The 21,068-nt window shown below is 41.8% G+C and overlaps 1 protein-coding gene and 1 long non-coding RNA gene across 2 annotated transcripts in view; both read left to right on the top strand.

Moving 5' to 3' along the window:
* LOC128088467 (uncharacterized) overlaps positions 1–18,903 on the top strand; it is a 166,038-nt gene extending 147,135 nt beyond the window's left edge. Inside the window, exon 2 of the long non-coding RNA XR_008210265.1 lies at positions 10,509–18,903. This is a non-coding gene — a long non-coding RNA (uncharacterized LOC128088467). The remainder of the gene's footprint in view (positions 1–10,508) is intronic.
* MPLKIP (M-phase specific PLK1 interacting protein) lies at positions 932–8,540 on the top strand. The gene is made up of 2 exons (XM_052699036.1): positions 932–1,389; positions 5,734–8,540. The coding sequence occupies exons 1-2, from the start codon at positions 1,027–1,029 to the stop codon at positions 5,935–5,937; spliced, it is 567 nt and encodes a 188-aa protein (XP_052554996.1). The 5' UTR covers positions 932–1,026; the 3' UTR covers positions 5,938–8,540.
* Positions 18,904–21,068: the final 2,165 nt, after the last annotated feature.

Below are 21,068 nucleotides of genomic sequence, written 5' to 3'. Positions count from 1 at the left end.
TAGCAGGAGGAAGGTCCTACAGCTCATTTTCCCTGTGCTGAAGGTGCAATGTCAGTTGCATCATAAGCTGAGCGTTAGCTGTCTATGGCTGAGTTAACTGGAAGGGTTCGCTTTGCTGAAACTGTAAGCAACTCTGCCCTGAGCTGACTACTTTCGGAATATTTTTAGCTTGGGACCAAGAGGAAGGCTTGTTATATGGAAACCATGGTGCCTTCCTGCTCTGTGGCAGCATTGAAAATAAAATAAAATTAAAAAAATCCTGCACAGAGATTCAGCATTTACATGGAAAAAGAACTGCGAGGACACTTCTGACTGCTTGAAAGAGAGCACTGCAAGTACCATGGTCTTAGAAGTGCTTCTTCACCAAGATCCTGCATGCTGAAGAACAACACAGGGAAAACCAGCTGTGCAGCAGGCTTGTTAACTGGACTTGTGTGTAAAGAAATGTAGCATGTGGCTGCTTGCGATCCTAGAAGCAGTTAGGATTTGTCAACAAGAAATTCATCAGTAAAGCTATCCCGGTGTGACTCAGTATCTGTGTAACAGTGCCTATTCGTGTGTGAAAATAATTAAGAGTGAGAAATTGATATTACGTTGATCAATTTGCCTCGTGTAGACATGGCATTCCTTCTGTGTACCACAAAAGGTAGAAAATTGGTCTTTTAGAGAAGAAAAAACAGCAGAGGATTAGCAAAGATCAGTGAGTACAATGTCTGCATTTCCATGTTGGATTAGCGAGCATTTCCATTCGCATTCTCGCAGTTCCATAGTTCTCGCTGTCTGAGCTACCCTAGCGCTACCGGCAGCTCCGAGCGACGTTTAGAAGACTTTCCGATCTTCTAACGCGTCTTTACGTGCGTTCCTCGCTTCGCCTTCCCGGCCCGGAACCTTGTAAGCCCGGAACGCTGACGCTGTGCTGCGGGGCGGGGGAACCGTGAGGGACCGGCAGGCGCTGCCGAGGCCGCGCTCGTGTCCGTACGGCGTTACGCAGGTTTTATTTCTCTCTCTTTCCACCGCTGCCGGGCCATGTACCGGCAGAGCTTCCGATCCCCGACGCCTCCGTATGCGGGCGCCGGGTTCCGGAGCCCTCCCTCCGGCGGCGCCTGCCCCATGCCCCCCTCGCCCCGGGGCTACGGCAGCCCGCATCACACGCCGCCCTACGGCCCCCGGCCCGGGCCTTACGGTAGCGGGATCTCACCCCGAGGCCCCGGCTTCGGCGGCGGCGGGCGGTTCGGGAGCCCTTCGCCGGGCGGGCAAACCCCGCGCAGGCCGCAGAGCGCCAGCCCGCGCTACCCGGCTCCCCGCGGCGGCGGCAGGTCCCCGGCCGGAGCTGCCCCGCACCCGCAGCAGCACAAGCGCTCGCCCGGGGGCTACCAGAGACACTACCAGGTATGGGGCGGGACGCCGAGGGAGGGAGCGAGCGGCGGGCAGAGCGAGGGGCTAGGGCTGGGCAGCGGCTCCGTCCTTCTCCGGGAAGGGGGCTCGCAGCGCGTTCAGCTGCCCCTCCAACATTACGGAGGACGGAGAGATCCTGGTGAGGGAAATGGGAGGGGCCCCTGGGCTGCCCGAGGCCTGGCATCAGGACACGAGGTTCCTTCCTCCTAACGTTCCGGCACGAGGGTGAAGGGAGAATTGTGTACCGACCAAAACCGCAGTAAGCGTCTCTGTCTCTCCTATTTACTTCCCTTTGAGCTGTTCTCCTTAAAACAGCCGGGAAGCGCTGTGTTTTTCTTGCCAGTGTTGAGTGATGGTGCAGGAGCTGCCCTGTGCACATAGAAGAGCTCTCTGGGACAGGCTTAGAGAGAAGTGAGGAATGATCTGCTAAAGAGAAATAAGCTGAGATTCCCCTAAACAGAAAGGAGAGCATCTGGTGAGGTCACAACATGCCTTTTTTTTTTTTCCTTGCCTTGCATTGAAAGCTTCCATTTATATAAGGTATATTAGCAGTAACTGGCTCAGTGAGTTACACTGTTAATCAGGGTGGCTTACTTGGTGTGTGACTGCTAGTACACATAGGGATGGCAGATCTTGAGATGATAGCATACTCTGCTGCATAAAGCCAGATATTACAGAAAGGGCTGTTAAGCGCTGGAATAGGCTCCCCATGGAGGTGGTTGAGTCACCGTCCCTGGATGTGTTTAAAAACCACTTGGATTTGGTGTTCAGGCACATGATTTAGCAGAGGATTGTTAGAGTAGTATGGTTTGGTTGTGGTTGGACTTGATGATCATTAAAGTCTTTTCCAACCTGAGCAGTTCTATGATTCTATATGTCTGAGTTAGAGAACCCATAGAAGTGTAAGAAATATCATGTGCAGTACAGACCATGATAAAACTTTCAGGTGCTCCTACTGATGTTTTGAAATGTAAGATGAAGTCAAACCTTAACACAGACTACTGAAATCTTAATGTAACTGCATTATGTAGTGACATTTTCATTCAGAAAGTCTTGATTACTTTTTTTTGCTGTGCAGATAACTATCTTACAACAATCTCATCACTGATGAAAGAGACTTGTTATAAACATGAAACATTTTCTTTCTCATGTAAGGCTCTTAGTGTGGAGGCCTACAGGTTGCTTAAGCCTCTTTTTATTAAGAAAAGAAGAAAATATGTGGGGTTTCTGCCTTTCAGTAGGATTTCATTTGGGCATAAAAATGGCTCAGACATTGGGAAGAGAGAGTTTAGTTGCTAATGTGCAATTTTCCTACAGAAGATCACCATCTAGATATTAGCTTCAGTGATTTTTAAAAGCCTGCCTTAAATTACCAGAGCCTGGTTACCTGAGCGAAAAATATGCAGAAATACTTCTGCTGCTAGTGCTAGCCAGAAGTGTTTCTATCAGGATTTGTGGGCAGGCTCAATCTTCGGTGTTAAGAAAGAAATGTGATGTAAAGAGGTTTGAATCCAGTCGCAGGTTGCCTTGTTTTCGCTTCTTCTCTTTTCTTCTGCAGACCTTGTGAATAGTTTAAAAGCACTGACCTGAATGCAGTGCTTCTTAACACTTAGACATTTGTCTGTCTGTAGGTTTGCCTAGGACTAAGGTAACGTGTGCATGTACTTCTGTGTGTGTGCACGTGGGTTATTTTGCCTGGAGGCAATAGAGGCAGTCATGCAGGGAGGAAACCTCAACACCTTTGAGTACTCATTTTTTTGAGATGTGCAAGAATCCACGAGGCTGTGAGTAGATTTCAGTAGAGGGATTTTATTGCACGTTCTGAACAGATTCCATCAGAGGGGTTGTTCCCTTGTCTTCTGCACATGCTATTAAGAGAACTACTGTGCTCTTAAAATTCATGATGTTACTGTCACTTTTGAGATGAAATCTTAAGTGACCCCTTCAAATCTCATACTGAAATCCGAAGGACTGGAGTTTATACTTCAGTGTTCTCTGTGATACCTTGCTGCTAGTATTCTGTGCTCACTTTTGCACTTCAAACCCAAAGAACAGAAAACTTGAAGAAGAACTTTCACATGGGCAGTGTTTTACTGAGCTTTCTGTTTTTGCACAGGGGTGCACCTGCTTCTAAATTTAATGAAAACGAGTTTGTTGAATCTCACAAATAGCACCTCTTAGCTTACCTAGAGGTAGCATTTCACCTTCTATACTGAACAGGAGATAGTGAAGCAGCAGCTACTACTAGTGAAAATTTTTACAAAAAGTTAAAATAATAATAATAATAATAATAATCTTGTCAAATGGTACAAACATGATATCTGTGCTTTGTGCATCTGCCGGAAGGTAAAATCACATCAGGTGAAGAAAGCTGATTAAAGAAGTGATTTTCACTCTTGTCAAGATAGCATTGCCACCTTCAGCAGTGAGTAGCACCAAAAGTTTTCCCTATGTGGAGATAAATCTGTTAACTGGAAAAAGGTTCTGCGAATAGGTTGGCCATTTCCCTAAGACAAGTTCAGTGAGTAGAGGTTATTGGCGCTAATGACAGTAAAATAAAATTATTTTTAAGATATCATTGGCATCAGTTTTACTTGTACAGGTAGGGCTGTACGTTTTCCTTTTCCACAGGCCTATAATGTAAGGAATCACCACCCCTTGATTTTTTTTCCCTAAAGGAGAAAACATGAAACAAATAGTATTCTGAATCTAAAAAATGTGTTTATGTATTTAAATGTAATGCTTATTGAAAGTTTTTGATTTTGTATGGCACAGTAATACGTAACAATCTGATGCTAGATGTCAAGCATGTAAAAAAATGGCAGCGTTGCATATGGCCTGCATTATATTGTAATGAAATCTAGAATTATAAATCTGTCCAAAAGAGTCTTACCAATGAATTAGTTTGTTCTGTCACTGTATGTATCACAGATAATACAGTCCAACATTAATGCCATTTTTGCTAGCACATATTGACTTGACTCCTTGTCCTTTAAAAAGTGTTTTAGATGTGTGCTGACCTTATCCTCATGCTTTTGGTATGATAGACTTCATAAAATAATTCTCTTTCTTTTAGTACTTTATTGACATTGTCTTACCTGCATAATGTGATTGGCTGTGGTGAAACGTTGGAAACAAATGTCCTGCAGATTGCACACGGATGTTCCCATATTTATTGTGTATCCACCATAATCAATCTTCAGGAGTTCTAGGGAAGCAATTATTGGGGCCACACAAGCAGGGTCCTGGCAAAGTACTTTTTCAGAAATAGGCTCCAGACTGAGCTGTTTCAGTGTCTTGAGGCTAAGCATAGGGCGCTTCACCTCATGGCACTGCTGCTCAGTTTCACCCAGAAATTGCTTCACTTGATCTGTTTAGATATATTCTGTAGGGGTTATGAGTCAAATTCAATTACCATCACTGCTAGTCCAAAAAAAACACAAAACACCACTAATCCGTGTTTTTACAGTCCTTTACCAAGTCAGAAGCTGGCATTAGCCTCAAGGAATGCTGTTCTTAGGCATTCAGAATGCAGCAGGCACATTTTTGGACTAATGGCGTATCTGTAATATTATTTGTTTAGCTTTGGTTAAAACAAGCCAGCTTAAATGAGCGCAGCGTTAGACAGAACCTCACTTTTTAGGGAAGTGAATTTGAGGAAAAGAACAATAGATGAAGATGGGAGAAAAAGGTTACAGCAATTTGCTTCGTCTCAGTCCTCTATAAGTTGCAGATTTGTAAAAGCAATCGTGGTGGTCCTTGATCTTTGGAAGAAATAAAATATCAAAAGCTCCCAGCCAGATGAATTGCCCTTCACGTAATGCCTGTTTAATCACTGATTTCCATCAAAACTTGTATATTAAAAGAAAGTTGTGTTTTCTCAAGCACTAATTTGATTAAAACAAAGTGTTTTCCACAGTTCCTCGGGTCATTTGTAGCAATGTGGTTTATATACTGCTGTGCTCAATCTTCAGCTACTGAATATCTGACTTCTGCTCTTGTGAACATTATCAACACTTCCTCAGCCTCTACGCTCTGTTTTGCTGTGCAGCTTTTGAGTTAGACACGGTGTCAACTTAAGTAGCTTATGACAAATAGCTTTTCTGTAGTTACATATTGGTATGCTGAGAACATATTTTGAAGAAGACTGGTAAATCACAATTGATAATTAAAATATAATAAAGCCAATTTCTTTTGATTGGGAGCAGCAGGTGAAAAGTAATTGTTTATTGTTTGAAGATTATTCATTATAAGCTTCAAAGCTGTACTGCATTAGAAGGAAACTTAGTTTGAATTAGTCTATTAAATGTTTCTTTACTTGATGGTTTTCTTCCAAAGGGATCCCCCAGGACATCTACTCCATTTGGTACAGCGCATGGCAGAGAGAAAAGAGAGTCTAATGATGTGGAAAACTATTACAGACCTTCAATGCTTGAGGACCCATGGGCTGGCCTAGAGCCAGTTTCTGTTACAGACATAAAGCAACAGTACAGCAGTGAGCAAACAACATATACTGGTAAAAAAGGGAGGTATTTCAGTTAACACTTTTAAAGGCCAAATAACTCCATCCTGCCAGGAAAACCCTGGGACAAAATCTTTTTATTTACACAAGATGAACAATAGTAAAGGTATTGGTTAATGCTTTTATTTTATCACATTGACCCTTTTATCCAATCCTTTTTGTTTTTTTTTTTAATTCCATTGGAAATTTTTATGTACGGGGAGGGGAAAGAAGTGGTAGGATAAGTTACCTTTCTGGCTCCGTGGAAGTGCCTACCAGCTTTGAAGAACAAAGTGTTCTTTAATCACCAGCGACTGATCTGTGACTGTTACAACAGGTTTCCGTATATTCATCTCTTCCATGCCAGATTGTTAGCTTTTTATTGTAAACTCCTTTAAATGATGGTATTTTTTTATGTTTCAACATTTTTAGAATGAAGTGACTTGGAAATAAAATGGAAATTTTGTAAATCCTTGTTTTGTAATGTATAAAGATGATTTTAGGACTTCTGTTAAGGGGTACCGATTAACAGAAGTAGCACCACTTACATTAGGTGACTTTGTAAATGTGCTTGCATGCTGTAGTTAACATCTGATCTTGTGCATAGTATTTTTTGTTAACTGTAGTGCAGTGTGAAACTGAAACATGACTTCAGCCATCTCAGGAAATGGATGTATTGTCTTACAAATGTTTGATTTGTTGAACCAGACCTTGAATGCTAAACATTATTCTGTAATATTTACTTCTGTATTTCGGAGAAAACAAAAAAAAAAGCATTTGAAAGAAGATTACGTGTTTCTGGATTATAACCAAGTCTGTGGCAATTTTAGACTAATCAACACGAAATATGAGAATTAATTAAATGCAAATGTACTTTCTGGATTTACCTTTAGATTAGCGTAGAATGAATGGAGCTTTGTTGTACAGTTGACATTAGCACGTTAGCAGCATCTTATTTTTGATCTCTGCTGGGTTTTTTAATTTTTTACCTACAGCTGGCATCGTTGTCTAGAGAATTCTTGTTTTCAGTGTGTGCATGCTATGCTATATTTTTATCTCCAAGAGGAAAACAACAAGATTTTTTTTTTTTTTTGGTCTTGTCTATGTATGGAAGATCCATTCTTAAATTCACTAGTGAATATTGTAATTTAGAGCAAGTAAGAAATAGTTCCAGCTGTAGGCATGTTCTTTACGTGCCATGTTAAGAGTGCACTGGATATCTAAAGTGTTGTTTGACCCTACTGTTATTTGTTCATCTTTGCTTTTAGGTGATACATGGAAGATGAAAACCTAGTTAAGTAAGAAACACCACTTGAGTTTCCAAAACATATTTTGTAAGCTTATATATTTCACAGGAAACTAGAAAATATTTTTGTAATCCTGAAGCATGGTTATGTGGAGTAGCTCAGGAATTTCATTATATTGTTCTGAGTTTTGCTGAGGTACAGTAGTCCTGTAGTACAAATTGGTCTGCTTCATTATAAAGTGTCTCAGCTTGATACCACCTTCAGGAACAACTTAAAACTGGAATTGGGAGTTTGAGTGGGTAGGTAACTTGCTGATATATGCTGAGTCTTAAACTTTTGAGACTGTAACCTAAAGTTTTTCACTTGTTTTTCTTTGATTAGCTTTTTTGTTTGTTTCAGTACTGTATTCAAAAGGCTGCTCAGAGAACTGAGAACATAATGCCTGCTTGATATCACGAGTTCTTAAATCATCGTCCCAGAATCAAAACTGTCTTTTCTGTGGTAGTTGTCAGTATTGGCGTCTGTAACACGTGCCAGCAGAACTGAAATTACTTGATTACTTGTAGATACTCTTCAGAATTTAAAAATCAATTATGTCATTTTGAAAGGTGGAGTATAAAGTTTTCTTTCTTTTTTACCTTCACAGGTTCTGTAAAGCTCACAAAGTTAGAGTGATTAACCGAGTCATCTTTTTTGTTACTTTTCTCCTCTGTAATTCAATGCACTTTTTGTAATGTATTTGATGATCTTGTGAAGTAGATCTGATAGTACCTGATGTTTTTAAGAGACTAAAGCTATGACATGTTCCCAGTGAGACATGAGAAGAAACTGGGTTTGGAAAGGAGAAAGGAAAAGGATTCATGACAGAAGAGAGACCGTTAGAGATGGAACTCTTTTTACAGTAACCAATATCAGCTGCCCTTGCACGCTGCAAAGATGCATTTTTCTACTTTGGCTTTCCAGTTGACCAAGGGATCAAAGCCAGCCACCTGTTTGCTGCTGGAACAGGGTGTCAGACATCAGTGAAGGTAGATGTTCCAGAAAGTGAATTCAGGAAATAATCTTGAGGCACTGTTTAATCAGCGCAGGCTTTCCACAATGCCATCTTTTAAGCTGTTGCACCTATGCACTTCAGGATATGACCCAACAATTAAAAGTACATCACACTGCTAAAGACTCCTATAATTTGGTCAACAACCTGCAAGGAATTTAGATGCAATAAGAATACTAAACTCATCACACCATACCAAAATCTTTGCACTGATTCAACTTTCTGGTTCTTAGGAGACATTCTGAAATTACAGTGAAATTTCAAGTTGTTGTTGGATAGCTGTAAAATGTGTGAACACGTGCTTAGAACCATAAATATAAAAATTAAATATTAAAGCCAGTTTAAACTTTGCCTTTATTTTTTTTCCTATGATATCCAAGAAGCTTGAGCACTTAACTTCCTCGCTGATTTTTGTTTCTTTTCCCATATGGCAAACATTCTTTCTCCCACATGTTTTTAATAAAGATAGGATATACCACTTCCTCATTTGTTTATGAAGCCTCTTCGTAGCAACAGTGTGGTTGTGGAAGTAGTGTTTGATGATGAGGAAAAAAAAAAATCATCTGAAATGCATCCTTACTTCATGAGCCCATGAAGCAGTATAGTTTCTGTGTCTCACTGACGAAGGTATTCTTCTGTAATGAGCACTTAAGAATTTGAGTGTTAAGTTTTCCTCAGCAGACTTTCAGGTAAGTCCTTGAACTCTCTGGAAGTTTGGGTTAGCACCCATTCTGTCCAGTCAGTTGTGTTTGCGTTCTTTGTCCATTGAGACTTATTTTCCATTCAGTCATTATAAAAGGAACTGCATAACTCACTACTCCTTTCTAGCAAAAAAAAAAAAAAATATCTGTAGTTCTTTTTGCTAGCTACTGTGTGCAATGATCAGCTGCATATGACAGATTACTGAATTAATCTGAGTACGGTTCTATGTGACATGGTAACACAGCAGGTGTGGAGTGATCTCAAATTATGTACAACTGTACTTGAAGGTGGTTCAGGTTTGGGTTTTCACTGCAGCTTTATGATACAGAATAGTAACTTTGGCACTGCAGATGCACTGCTTTACATTGAAACTGTAAAACATGCTGTTTAAAATGTTACATTTCAATTAAAATGGGATTTTAAAGTTTGTATCAAACTTCTTTTTTTAAAACTAGCATTAAGATACTGAGGTTTACCCTTTTTTTTTAGTGTAAAAACTGGAAACATTGAGGAAGAAGTGCTTCTGATCAGCAGAATGGTCACTGTTTCTGCAGTCAGGCTGTTTTCCTGCTGAGGGTATCTTTATATGCTCTTTAGTTTGTGTATTCATTAGACATCTGGCAGAATAAGCATACATTTTATGTAGGGTCTACAAGTATCTATTCTCCAGCTCCCCCCCTAAAGAAAAGCTTTTATAGACTGTTTGGCTTTTGAGCTATGTTTATGAGAAGTCTCATTGGCATCATAGGCTTCACTCACGCACCCAAGATTCATAAACATCTAACCAACATTGACGTTTGAAAATTATCAGCCATTGGTCTTTCGTTCTTCTTTATGAACTTTGCAGTGAGCTGATGTGGCTGGCAATTGCTCTGAGTTCCCTTCATACATGTGCTTTTTATATATGAGCCAAGCTTCTCATGCAGGGAATTCAATTTTGTTTTAAACTGCATTTTCCTAAATTCTTAAGAGTAGACGTTTTGTTCTCCTTTCCCCAAATTTTCCTTCTTTCCAACTCGCTTATGTTAGGAAGTTAAATGAAGGATTGCATCCACTGGCTGCTGAAGAATGATGTAATGATTTCCATCTCCCAGTCCCTCAGAAGCTTGTGTGCCATCTGAAGTAGGTAATATAATGTCAGATGGCTCAGCTGCTTGTCATACTAAATGGAAGGAAATTAAAGGTATGTTAAGAGTAATATAGTTTGTAGAATCCTAGAATAGCCTGGGTTGCAAAGGAGCACAGTGCTCATCCTGTTCCAACCCCCTGCTGTGTGCAGGTCGCCAACCAGCAGCCCAGGCTGCCCAGAGCCACATCCAGCCTGGCCTTGAATGCCTGCAGGGATGGGGCATCCACAGCCTCCTTGGGCAACCTGTGCCAGTGCCTCACCACCCTCTGGTTGAAAAACTTCCTCCTAACATCCAACCCAAACCTCCTCTGTCTCACTTTAAAACCATTCCCCTTGTCCCATCACCACCCACCCTCACAAACAGCCGTTCCCCTCCTGTTTATCCGCTCCCTCCAAGCACTGAAGGCCACCATGAGGTCTCCCCGCAGCTTCTCTTCCCCAAGCTGAATGAGCCCAGTTCCCTCAACCTTTCCTCACACAGAGCTGCTCCAGCCCTCTGCTCATCTCAGTGCCTCCTCTGGCCCCGCTCCCAGAGCTCCACGTCCTTCCTGTGCTGGGGGCCCCAGGCCTGGACGCAGCGCTGCAGATGGGGCCTCACAAGAGCCGAGCAGAGGGGGACGATCACCTCCCTCTCCTGCTGGCCGCCCCTTTTTCATGCAGCCCAGAACACAGCTGGCCTTGCGGGCTGCAGGCTCAGTGTAGTTGCAGTATTTGATCAGTTCACAATCAAATCTAGCAGCCAGGCTAGCTTTTGTTTTCAACTGAGTGTCTCTCAAAGCACAAAGAGCTGGATCAGTTTTGGTTTCTGCCATTTTCGTTAAAATATGTGCGTTACAGATTTGGAGTTTAGCATTTCTTCAACCTGGAGTTCTGAACTGTCCAGTGGGGAGTAGGTGCTTAGTGCCAGAACAAGGTCACTTTACTGTTTATCTACCTCTATTTTCTTGCTATTTCCATTTGCTCTTGTCCAGGTGGTGGTTTCAGCCAAACAGTCATACCTTCTGTTTCACCAAATCTCTCTGTGTTGCAGCATTTAAAACCATTTCAGAGGTTTGCTTACTGCTCATAGTGGGTTTTAAATTCCAACAGCACTATAAATTATAATTTGTAGTTTAACCCCTAGTACTCTTGCCTGTTCTTCTGCAGTAAAATCGCAGATGAACTCCACTGCCTTCCATCACCTGTGACTATGACACATGCCTTTTCTCAACCATTTATGCATTTATATACAGCAGGGTAACTCCTAAGGCTAAAAAGGACTGCTCCTGTACAGTTTATTATTGACATTTTCAATACTGCTAACACTACTGCTATTCAAGTAAGAGCTTTTCCATTCCCTCTTTCAGCAAGACAAAAATTAAGCCAATGCTGGTAATACTAAAAAAAATCATGCCACTCTTTAGTAAGACAGAAGAAGGGATAAAATTGAAAGAACTGCACAATTTCACAGATCATGGGACCTGGCTTGTTTGTGTTTTTCTTGTGGAGAAGCACTGACTTGTTACTAATAGGTTCAAGGCTGGCCAGGACGTGAGCTTTGGACAGAGTCACCCAATCACCATTCGACCTATTTAGTGATAAAAAGGAAAATTCTGGTTTATATAAAACACAGAATAAATTGCACTGACCTGTAGCCTATACTGTTCACTGGATGTGGAAGGATTTTGACAGATTAGTGTGTATTCCTTTCAATTAGAGTAGAAAGTATTCCTGCATTGGGAGTTCACGTTGCCAGTATTTCTGGTAATAAAAAAAACGTTACATATTCAAGCACTAGCAGGGAAGTAATTTCAAATGTTAAAATTAATTCCCAAAGTTGCTTAATTCTCAGTACTCAGTTTTTTAGGTAACAGCAAAACAGGAGTGTGGAGGACTTATTGAATTTATACTCGTTTTTTTTCTTACTGAAGAAAGAGGTTTGTTTTATTCAGACATCAGTGTGAACTGGAGTGATGGTGGCAGTTGCATACTGCAGATCAAAGATCTCAGTCTCTTTCATTTCTTACTTGGAAGAGCTTCCATTTTCCAGAAGAAGCTGCTGCACTTCACACAGCTTTTGCAGTGAAGATGCTGGGGCTGGAGGCATTTGAGACTACTGTGATCAGCACAGGGCAAGATGGGTGGCATGAGTAAAGATGTCACTGCAATTCAGTGTAAACTCTACTACCATGTTTCCAGACTGAAGATAGAAAGGAATTTTAACATAGGCAAAACAAGTGAGTCTTGCTTCCATCCCCCTGCATACATTCCTCAAGGGACCTTTCATTTTCTAAGCTTACATTGAATCCCAGTGTCACTAGAGTGAAGACTACAAGGATTTAAATAGCGACAGAAAACTGGGAGGGAAAGAATTTGGTATCAGGTCAGACTGAGATTTTTAACAATTATTTTAGAACAGAGTGCATTTATCAAAAATTTGTATTACTTTTATGGGCAGCAGTGATCATGCTGCTTAATGCTGCATTAAAATACATTTAAACCTGCTATCCATGTGTTTTGCCACAATCTAATTGCTGTGTAGTCGAGATATCTGGAAGCTGTTGCTGTAGAGTCAACAAGTGTTTGCTTCGGGTTTAAATACTTCTAGGCTGCATGAGGGAACTGCATGATTCAGACTGCTGAGCTTGCTGGTGATACATCAGTGTAAATACTTATAACAAGTGGAAGAACAACCCCTTTCTTACACGGATGCAAATCATTCCCTTTTCAAGAATCACACTGAGCTAATGCTGCAACAAGGGAAGAGGAATCAGGCTAATTGACAGCTTCTGTGGCTGATTACAGAGCATAAACCACAAAAAACAGAGCAAATACGAACTTCAAAAAACACTGATTGCCAGCTGGGGAGTAGTATCAGCAGTAATTGGATTATAAGTAGTAGTTGCACAACACTTAAAATCAAACCACTGCCTCCTGTGGCTTAATGAAAATCATTAGGTTAATGTGAAATCACACTTTTGAGTTGAATTCTCTTAGCAGATGTTAGGAATTAATATGTTATTCCTGCAGTGGAGTTGGCAGAAAAGAGGCATCTTCACTTCTCTGTTGTGTGTCTATTTTCTTAAGCATAGTTAAACTTTGCAGATTAAGATCTCAGGGATCTCCAAAACAAGAAAAAAAAAGAAAAAAGAAGACAGAGAGTAAACACTTGATATGAGGCAGGCGTACACCCTGTGTTGCTAACTGCAGGAAGGCACCATGGCTCACACCTATTGATTACTGGCCATTCCACATTCCTAATGCTTTTTTCTTTGTCTGTAAATTTGCAGTAGCCTTCTGGTTGCTATGGCAATTAAATTACACCAAACAAAATGATTTGGTTGTTATTTCCAGATGCTAAGAAAGCAGTATGTGGACCCAGTTGAGAAATTGTGGCTGTTTTTCAGATGAGTGAGCTGCCAAGTCGCATCTCTGTTGAAACTGAAGACAGCTTCGCTATGAGCAGTATTATTGCACTTAAAATAACTTCCTAAATAAAGTTCCAAGTATATAGAAAGCACGCACAAAGAACCTTTAAATCTCTGCTGTCAGGATTTCTGTTACATCTGGTTATATTTTCTGACTACCTTTAATTTCAGCATAATCACTGGCTGGTCCATGCACTGATTTCGCTGTAGCCTGTCACCCTCACTGCTATGAGGTGAGGAAGAAATAGTATTTTACCTGCTTTCTAAGCACACAGTTGAGACGTTCCCTGGTTTAATTTCACTCACCTACAAGATTGTCCCAGCAAGCAGGTGACAGAACTCTCCTCCCATTAATCAGATCTCTATCATTTATCTTACAGATTTTTATTTAACACGCTTGCAAACACCCCTTAACTTCACTCAGAGAAAATACCTTAATCAGATTGAGTTACTGTGACTTTCTCTTTTGTAAGTCTTGTATTATCTCTTACCCCCCTGCCTTTTTTTTCCCCACAAAGTGGTTATTGAATCAACTGTATCTTAAGGCTTTTGCATGTAGATTTTCCATGGAAATAAGCCTGCTTTTGCTGCCTCTTCTGTTAGATCAAGCTTGGTACGTCCTTCAGGGTTCTACTCTCAGTCTGCTGGAGCATGTGGTGGAATCAATCCTTTTTTAAGCTGCACACACACATACACACATAGCCAAATACACCCAAAACTCAGCATATGTATGTATACTGAAACAGTAAATCCTCAATGGGAGACAAAGCTGGAGGGAAGAAGGGAAGAAAACTACCTCAGGAAAGTGCAAAATGAGGCACTGTCTCTCTTCAGCAGCCCCAGAGCATGCTATTTTTTAGTCCATGAATGACAAGGAGGCAGATGTGTGTTTCAGAGAGAAGTGAGTTTTAAGAAGAATAAAAAGTCTGTGTGCACAGGGACTTTTCAGTATATATCATTTACTGTAAATTAAAAAAAAAGAACGTTCAGCTTTAGCCTAGTTACAGTTACTGTAGTACAAAACTCTATTTCAGAAGCTTTTAAATTGCTAGAAGATGAGCTGCAAAGCAACTTTCCTCTGTCTTATAAACTTTCCAGTGTGCAGACAGAAAAAGCTGGTTTCTGGTTTCATTCTAACTGTACTGATGCATCACAGAAAAACAGCAGAAACACATGTAATGAAAGCGTATACCTTTACTAGCAGTTAGGCTGTTGCTATGTAAGAATCCAAAAACAAATAGTTCAATTGCTGGGGTTTTACTTACAGGCCTGGGGAAGATCTTCAGCATAGCAGATTTCCCTCTCCAGCACCTCTTGGCAAGGAGGTCCTCTGGTGTAAGACTGGCTCCTTAGAAGCACATTCTTTGTTCCCCCTGAGGTTCAGCATCAGCCTCACTCAGTTGTTTCAGCAGAAAGCAGAAGTCCCCGCTGCGTTGCACCTTCCTGTAAAGTGACATCAAGGAGTAGAAAGCTCAAGAAAGACATTAAGACCTGCACTCATTTTTTCTGTTTCTTCACAGACTTCACAACATGCTTTGCCCTTTCTCCACATTCTCTTTCCACCACTCGTTTCTATGTTCTTTCCTCAGCTGACGCTCCATTTGAAGCACATGCTTCTCTCTTTTGCTCCGTTCTTAGGACACTTAAACTCTTCTATGACTTAAGCAATTCCTAAGCTACTCTTCTCACAGCTATCTGTACCACACAGTCCTGTTTGTGCCGGACTGATTACCACTGTTCCATAGTTCTGCCAACAAAGCAGCTCCTCCAACTGCTTCCAAATCACAGCTTGAATAGTTTAAAGTATTTTTTAGACTGAACTTACTGATGTCTGAAACAGGAAAGCTAACTCCAGTGAGCTTTTCCAAAAGCAAATTTCACAATAGAAGCTGTCAGTCACCTCACTAGTAATAAATTGCAACTTCAGTTGGAAAACGCTCAGCAAAGGCACTTCCATCTGCAATCTGCCTGCATCCTCTTCCTTTTTACTTGCTGCACATTCCTTTCAGGCTCTTGTTTCACTACCTTTGTCCTGAGGTCAGGCGGACCCTCTTTGGTTGTTGTTTGTTTTTCTCTCCTCCCTCTCCCTATTTTTTATTTTTAACTAATTCAAAATTCTAAGCATCTTTCAAAGAGGTAAAGACAAAAAGCTTTTTAGGTACCAAGCAAAATTCATGCCTACTGAGTAACAAAGATAGGTGAAATTAATAGCTTCAGTGACGCTAACTTGTTAAGAGATACAGATTACACATCCTTTCATTAAAACCTGGATTACAGCAAATAAAACTGAATACTGTTCTTATTTGCCTAGTCAGCTATACATAGATCTCATCAAATCCCAAATCACCCCCTCCATCCACCAGTCGGTGCCAGAATGAAGTATTTATCCTGACATCCTGCGTAATGGAAGATGTAAACATCACCCAACGGCTTCTGCACCAAACCAACATCTTCACTTCAACCAGGCCATAAAACACATCATTAGAAAGGTCTCTGATATTTGAAGAATTCAAAAGGCACCCATGGTTGGATAAGGAGAGGATCAGGCTGGGAGTGTCCTGCAACTCCTGCCATTCTGTCCTGCTTTTAAACCCACGACAATGAAAAACCTCCCTGCAGCCACAGAGATGGAGGAGAGCCTGCATGCCAGGCCACCTTCTGCTGTCCCTTCTTGCTCCCAAGAATCCACAAATTGGATTAGAGAAACTGACTTAAGTAACTCTATGTCATGGCTGTGTAATCCTTCTGTGAACCTAAAGATACAGCTCTCACTTTTAGAGTACAGTACCAAACTCAATATGCCTTTTTATCTGGTTTAGAGGTCAGTACTCAGTTATTTTGCCACTGTATCTTTCTGGACAGGCCACTGTGAATGATGAGTGCAGGCAGAGAAGTGGGGCACAGTTCTAGAAGCAGCTTTGAACCCTTCTAGTCCTCCATATAGAAATTTGTCTTGGCAATGTTACTTTTAGTGTGAAGTTAACCAACACAGAAGCATTGGAATCAAATTGTAACAAAGACACCTCTTGCTAAGCATGAGCACTGTCTAATGACTGAAGAGGATCCAGTGTTTTATTCCCCCCTCCTTCCATTCCCTAAACTTGTTAACCAAGAAAAACTTCCAGAGCAGGTTTCAAATGCACACATCCCAGGAGGAGATGTACCAGCAGGGAGGGAGCTGTGCTTTCCAACTCATCCCAACTGGAAATGATGCTCTGAGCACCTGTGCTATGACCAGTCATTAAAATGTTCCAGATTCTGATTTAAGTCTGCAATGCTACTTTCATTTTCCTGTTTTCAGGTTTGCTGCAAAGAATGCAAGTAGATGCAAAAACACTGTTTTTAACAATAGGAAAGAAATCTTCTTAGGCTGTTGGACTGAAAGGCCTGGAATGGTTGAGAATCTCCAGTGATTTCACAGATGATCCATGTATTTGTATAGATCACTGGATTTTGTCTTCTATCTAATGTAAAATCTGCAATGACAGCAGGAACAATTTCACACCAATACAGCAGTCTGCATTTTAGTGCACGGTGCTGTAGAAATGGAGGTCACAGTCTCCAAAGAGCCTGAGAGGGATACTTGTGTTGTTGAATTTCACTGCAAATGGAAAAGATTTATGCCATGATCAGAAGTGTAGCTCTTTCCAGAGGGAGATTCTCAAGCAATTATCACTGGTAAAGCAGTTTTTAGCTCTACTAGCCATTAATTTAGTTAGTCTTTTCTAATTGCTTTTATGACCAGTGCCTCAGGTGCAGCTGATAGCTGCACAATCCAGCCAAGCTCCTGCTTCCTCATCTCCTGGAGACGAACGTTCTTCTGCTATTCTGATTTAGGACTCAGACTGCAAAACAGTGACAGCTCCTAAACACAGCGTAGTGTCGTGCTGTGTTTTACAGAAAACAGTCCATAGGTTGAGGTTTCAAGTCTTCAAGTTTGTTGGTGTTTTGCTTTGTTGGTTGGTGGGGTGTTTGTTTCCACAGGAAACTTAGTGCCATGATCTCTTTCTAGAGCATAGAACTATCAGTGTGATAGTTATTTTTTTTCAATGTATCTTACTTTCTAAAAGCTACCAAAAAATAAAATTAAAAAAAAAAAAATCAAGTTTAAAAACAGTAATGCATCATTAGTAGTGCTTGAGCTCCTGAAACACTGAATTCAACATTCTAACAACATATATTGTATGATGTGGGCCTTTCACAAAACACTGGGTACATAACACAACCTTGTTTTTCTGACTGATTTGAGAACAGTTAATGTCAACCTGCAACTTTTTCTTTCCCACTTATAAATGGTTTTACAACTGCTGTGCAGAGCAGCAGCAACTGTCAGCTTTTCCAGCGTGGTTTGAACCGTGCTCTTCACAAAAATCCAGTTTCCTGGGTCTAACTGCTTGTAAATACGATGCTGCTGGTGTCCAGAGGAATATCTGCTGTTGATGGTTTCTCTCCTGCCCTCTGGAATCCTCCAGCAGTGTCATGCAAGCAGTGGCTCCACTGGAACTCGAGCATAATTCTCCCATTAAATGATTTCTGAGCAGCAAAGCGCACGCTTCTACATCCTCCGTGCTGGGTTTGCCTCGTTACACTGGTACAGGTTGCTCATTTATCCCCTTTGCAAAGAGCAGCAGCAGATCTGGATTTTGTTCTCACTCGAAATACAGCTGGAAACAGCCTCCCTCGGGTTGGGTCAGTGTTGGTGACGACCTCAACTCCGTGCTGTTCTGCACACTCTGCTGACCTTCACCATCCCCTGCGGCCTCTTCTGTTGTCGCAAGGATGTCTGAAAATGTTTTAGCTTGTCAATGTAACCAGTCCCTCTCATACTGCATTTTTCTTTTCAATTCTGTAGAAATAACAGATGGTCACACCAAAACCACCAACACTTGGGTGCTGGTTGCTCCTCTTCCAAGACAAACCCAAAAGAAACATGCATTCCACGCAGTCATGCCAGTTTCACCAAAATCTTTTGGTGAAAATTAAGCCTTCTTTGAAATGCTGACATTTTCTCAAACATTTCTTTTTCATTCATATTGTTTCAGAAAGAACAGCAAATGTTTGTAAATAAATGTTGCTTTAAGAAAAAAAATAACCGAAAAGAATACTTGATTTACTTACCGGCCTACTGACTGCACACTGTGGCACCGTATGACTCTTTAGAATTCTTTTCCTATAAATTCCATATTATACAAGAATCCATATTTAAATGAATTGTGTGAAAGTTGAGAGGCTGCAAGGGGGTGATGTTTGTGATCTACAACAAAAGGAGGAAAAAAATGAAGAGTCTGCCATGAGATCAGCTGAAAGAGAAAGCCACCTCTGGTTTGTCTTACAGCATCAGCTGAAACAGAGTTGTGTTTATGACAGAGCAGGTCTGCAAAATTCAGTGGGATTTCTTTTGCCGTTGTGCCCAAAAGGCAAGGTTGTAATTGCAAGTATGGTGTGCAAATAAAAATTCCTACTGCTCTGTGCACTGCTTCTTTCACTGTGCTGTGTAACTGTATGTGCTCGTGGGGAAGTCAGAGCAGGATCTGCAGGCTGTAACAAGAAGCAGTGTGTGAAGAAAAGCATTCACAGCTCCTAACAAAGCCTGCCAGGCTTACAGTGATGCCTACCTGGTGTGGAGCCACCAAACCATCTGCGGATAAGTTTTTAATTAGTATTTGCCACCCCCTTCTCCTATCCATCATTAACAGCTTTCTGTTCACTTCCCATGTCTGCTGTACTCCTTAGCCTGATTTTTCCCCCAATGATGAACAATTGTCACCAGTAAATAAACACGTTTTTACAACTGCTGTTCTTCAGTAGCACGACGGATGGCAGGGAGGTGTGCACAGTGCCACAGCACACTGCAGCTCGCTGTAACAGCTTGCTTTATGGAGACTTCACAAGGTACGAACAGGCTGAGCAGCGGTGCAGGGCAGCACAGGCGGCAGCCCCACCTCCCTGCAGCGCTGGCCCTGCAAGCAGCCCACCTCCATCGGCACAGGGGCAACCAAGGAACAGCAAACACTGGGGGAGACGAGAAAATTATCTTTTTCTCCAGCAGGAAAAATAGAAGATGATATATGGTGACGTCAGTAATACTGGATTTTCAGTTGTTACACAACAATATTTGTTTTTTACATTATTATCTATTATTATTGCATGGGAATAGTAATGTTACCGGACAAGAACCTCCTCCAAAAATTCAGAGCTTCCTCTGGCTCCCCAAGGAAGAGGACCTCCGTGTTATCTCACCTAAGAAAGGCGTTGGAGTTTCACAAACTGGAACATCCCTCTGCTCATCCTTGTGCAAAGTGTTGTAACCCAGGTAGAACCATGGGACAACCCAAATCCACTCTTTATTGTCTGTGGATGCTCTGTGTGACCTCAGCCAAGTCCCGTAGCCCAGATTCCCAAACAAGGGACTCCTGTAGCTGCCACCAGCCCAAGGACACGTGGGAAGGGCCATGCTGTGCTGCTGAGAGGCAGCCCTCCACCTCTGACAGGAGCCCCTATGGGTAGGGGAACCGCCGTGCTCAGTTTGTACCAGTTTCTCATTTAGTGATTTTCTCACCCAGAAATACCAGATTTGCCTCCGCTCCCTAGGAGGAGCATTTCTACAGTAAGTCAGGGCTCAGACTGGCTGGCAAGCAGGGGAGAAAAAAGGTATACGAGAGAGATTCTTGTTGGATGTGCTTCGTCTTGTAGAGACTAAAGTGGGTCACTGTAAAAAAAAATAAGAATAGAAAAGATGGTCTTGGTATTTCCAGGGAACTTTTGGCCTTAAACGTGTGGATGAATGCTCTTCCCTTGCATTTCACTGCAAGATGCTCTGAGGTTCCAGCATTAAGCACGTTCCCTGCTTTGCTCTGGCAGACGTTGCCCTGCACAGCACCTCCTCCTCCTGGCTCCACTCCTTCCTCCCAGAAGGAATACAGCTCCAAGGCAAGAGTTTGCCATGCAGCTCTAAGATCCCTTCATACACTTTCTTCTCCATAATCTGCTGCATGAAACAATTTGAAACAGGAACAAGGGGGAAAAAATGCGCCTGTCATTATTTCTAGAGCACCAACACAGCTACTGGATTACCTGGGAGAACAGAAGAGAAAGACTTTGGAGAAGAGATGCAATGCAGCAGGAAACTTTGCCACGGGGCTGGACCATTCTGATGGCTTGACTTATAGTGATTTATTGACAGGAAGGGTTTTTTTTTTTGGCTTAGGCCTTATTATTCTTAATTAAGAGGAGAAGCCCAGAGGACAAGCTATTCCTATGTCCAGAAACAAAACTTATCAGTGTAAGGGGCGTCTCCCTGCCACCACTCTATGGAGAGGAGAAAGCCAGCAACCATTACAAACTTCAGCACAAGCCATTAAATTCAGCTGTGAGGGATAGGATGAGGGAGAGCTTCCATGCATTGCATTGTGCCCACCCTGGCAGGGCTGCAAGTGCAGGGAGCTGGGAAGCCCAGCATGCATGGCGGGGCACAGCAAGGGAATTCTCATGGGGAAGCTGACACCCCAAACCTCCACAAAGGACAATAAAGCTGGAGAAAAACAAAGAAAAGCAACAGCAGCCCTTCTACTTCTCTTCCACACCGTATTTCCTGGTGTTGAAGAAGTTTCTGCACATCCTCTTTGAAAGAGGCCGT

Source organism: Tympanuchus pallidicinctus, unplaced genomic scaffold (assembly GCF_026119805.1).
Source record: "Tympanuchus pallidicinctus isolate F22 unplaced genomic scaffold, pur_lepc_1.0 scaffold34, whole genome shotgun sequence".
NCBI classification, from domain to species: domain Eukaryota; kingdom Metazoa; phylum Chordata; class Aves; order Galliformes; family Phasianidae; genus Tympanuchus; species Tympanuchus pallidicinctus.
Note: the sequence above shows the minus strand (reverse complement) of the source record. Positions and strands in the feature narration are given on the sequence as shown.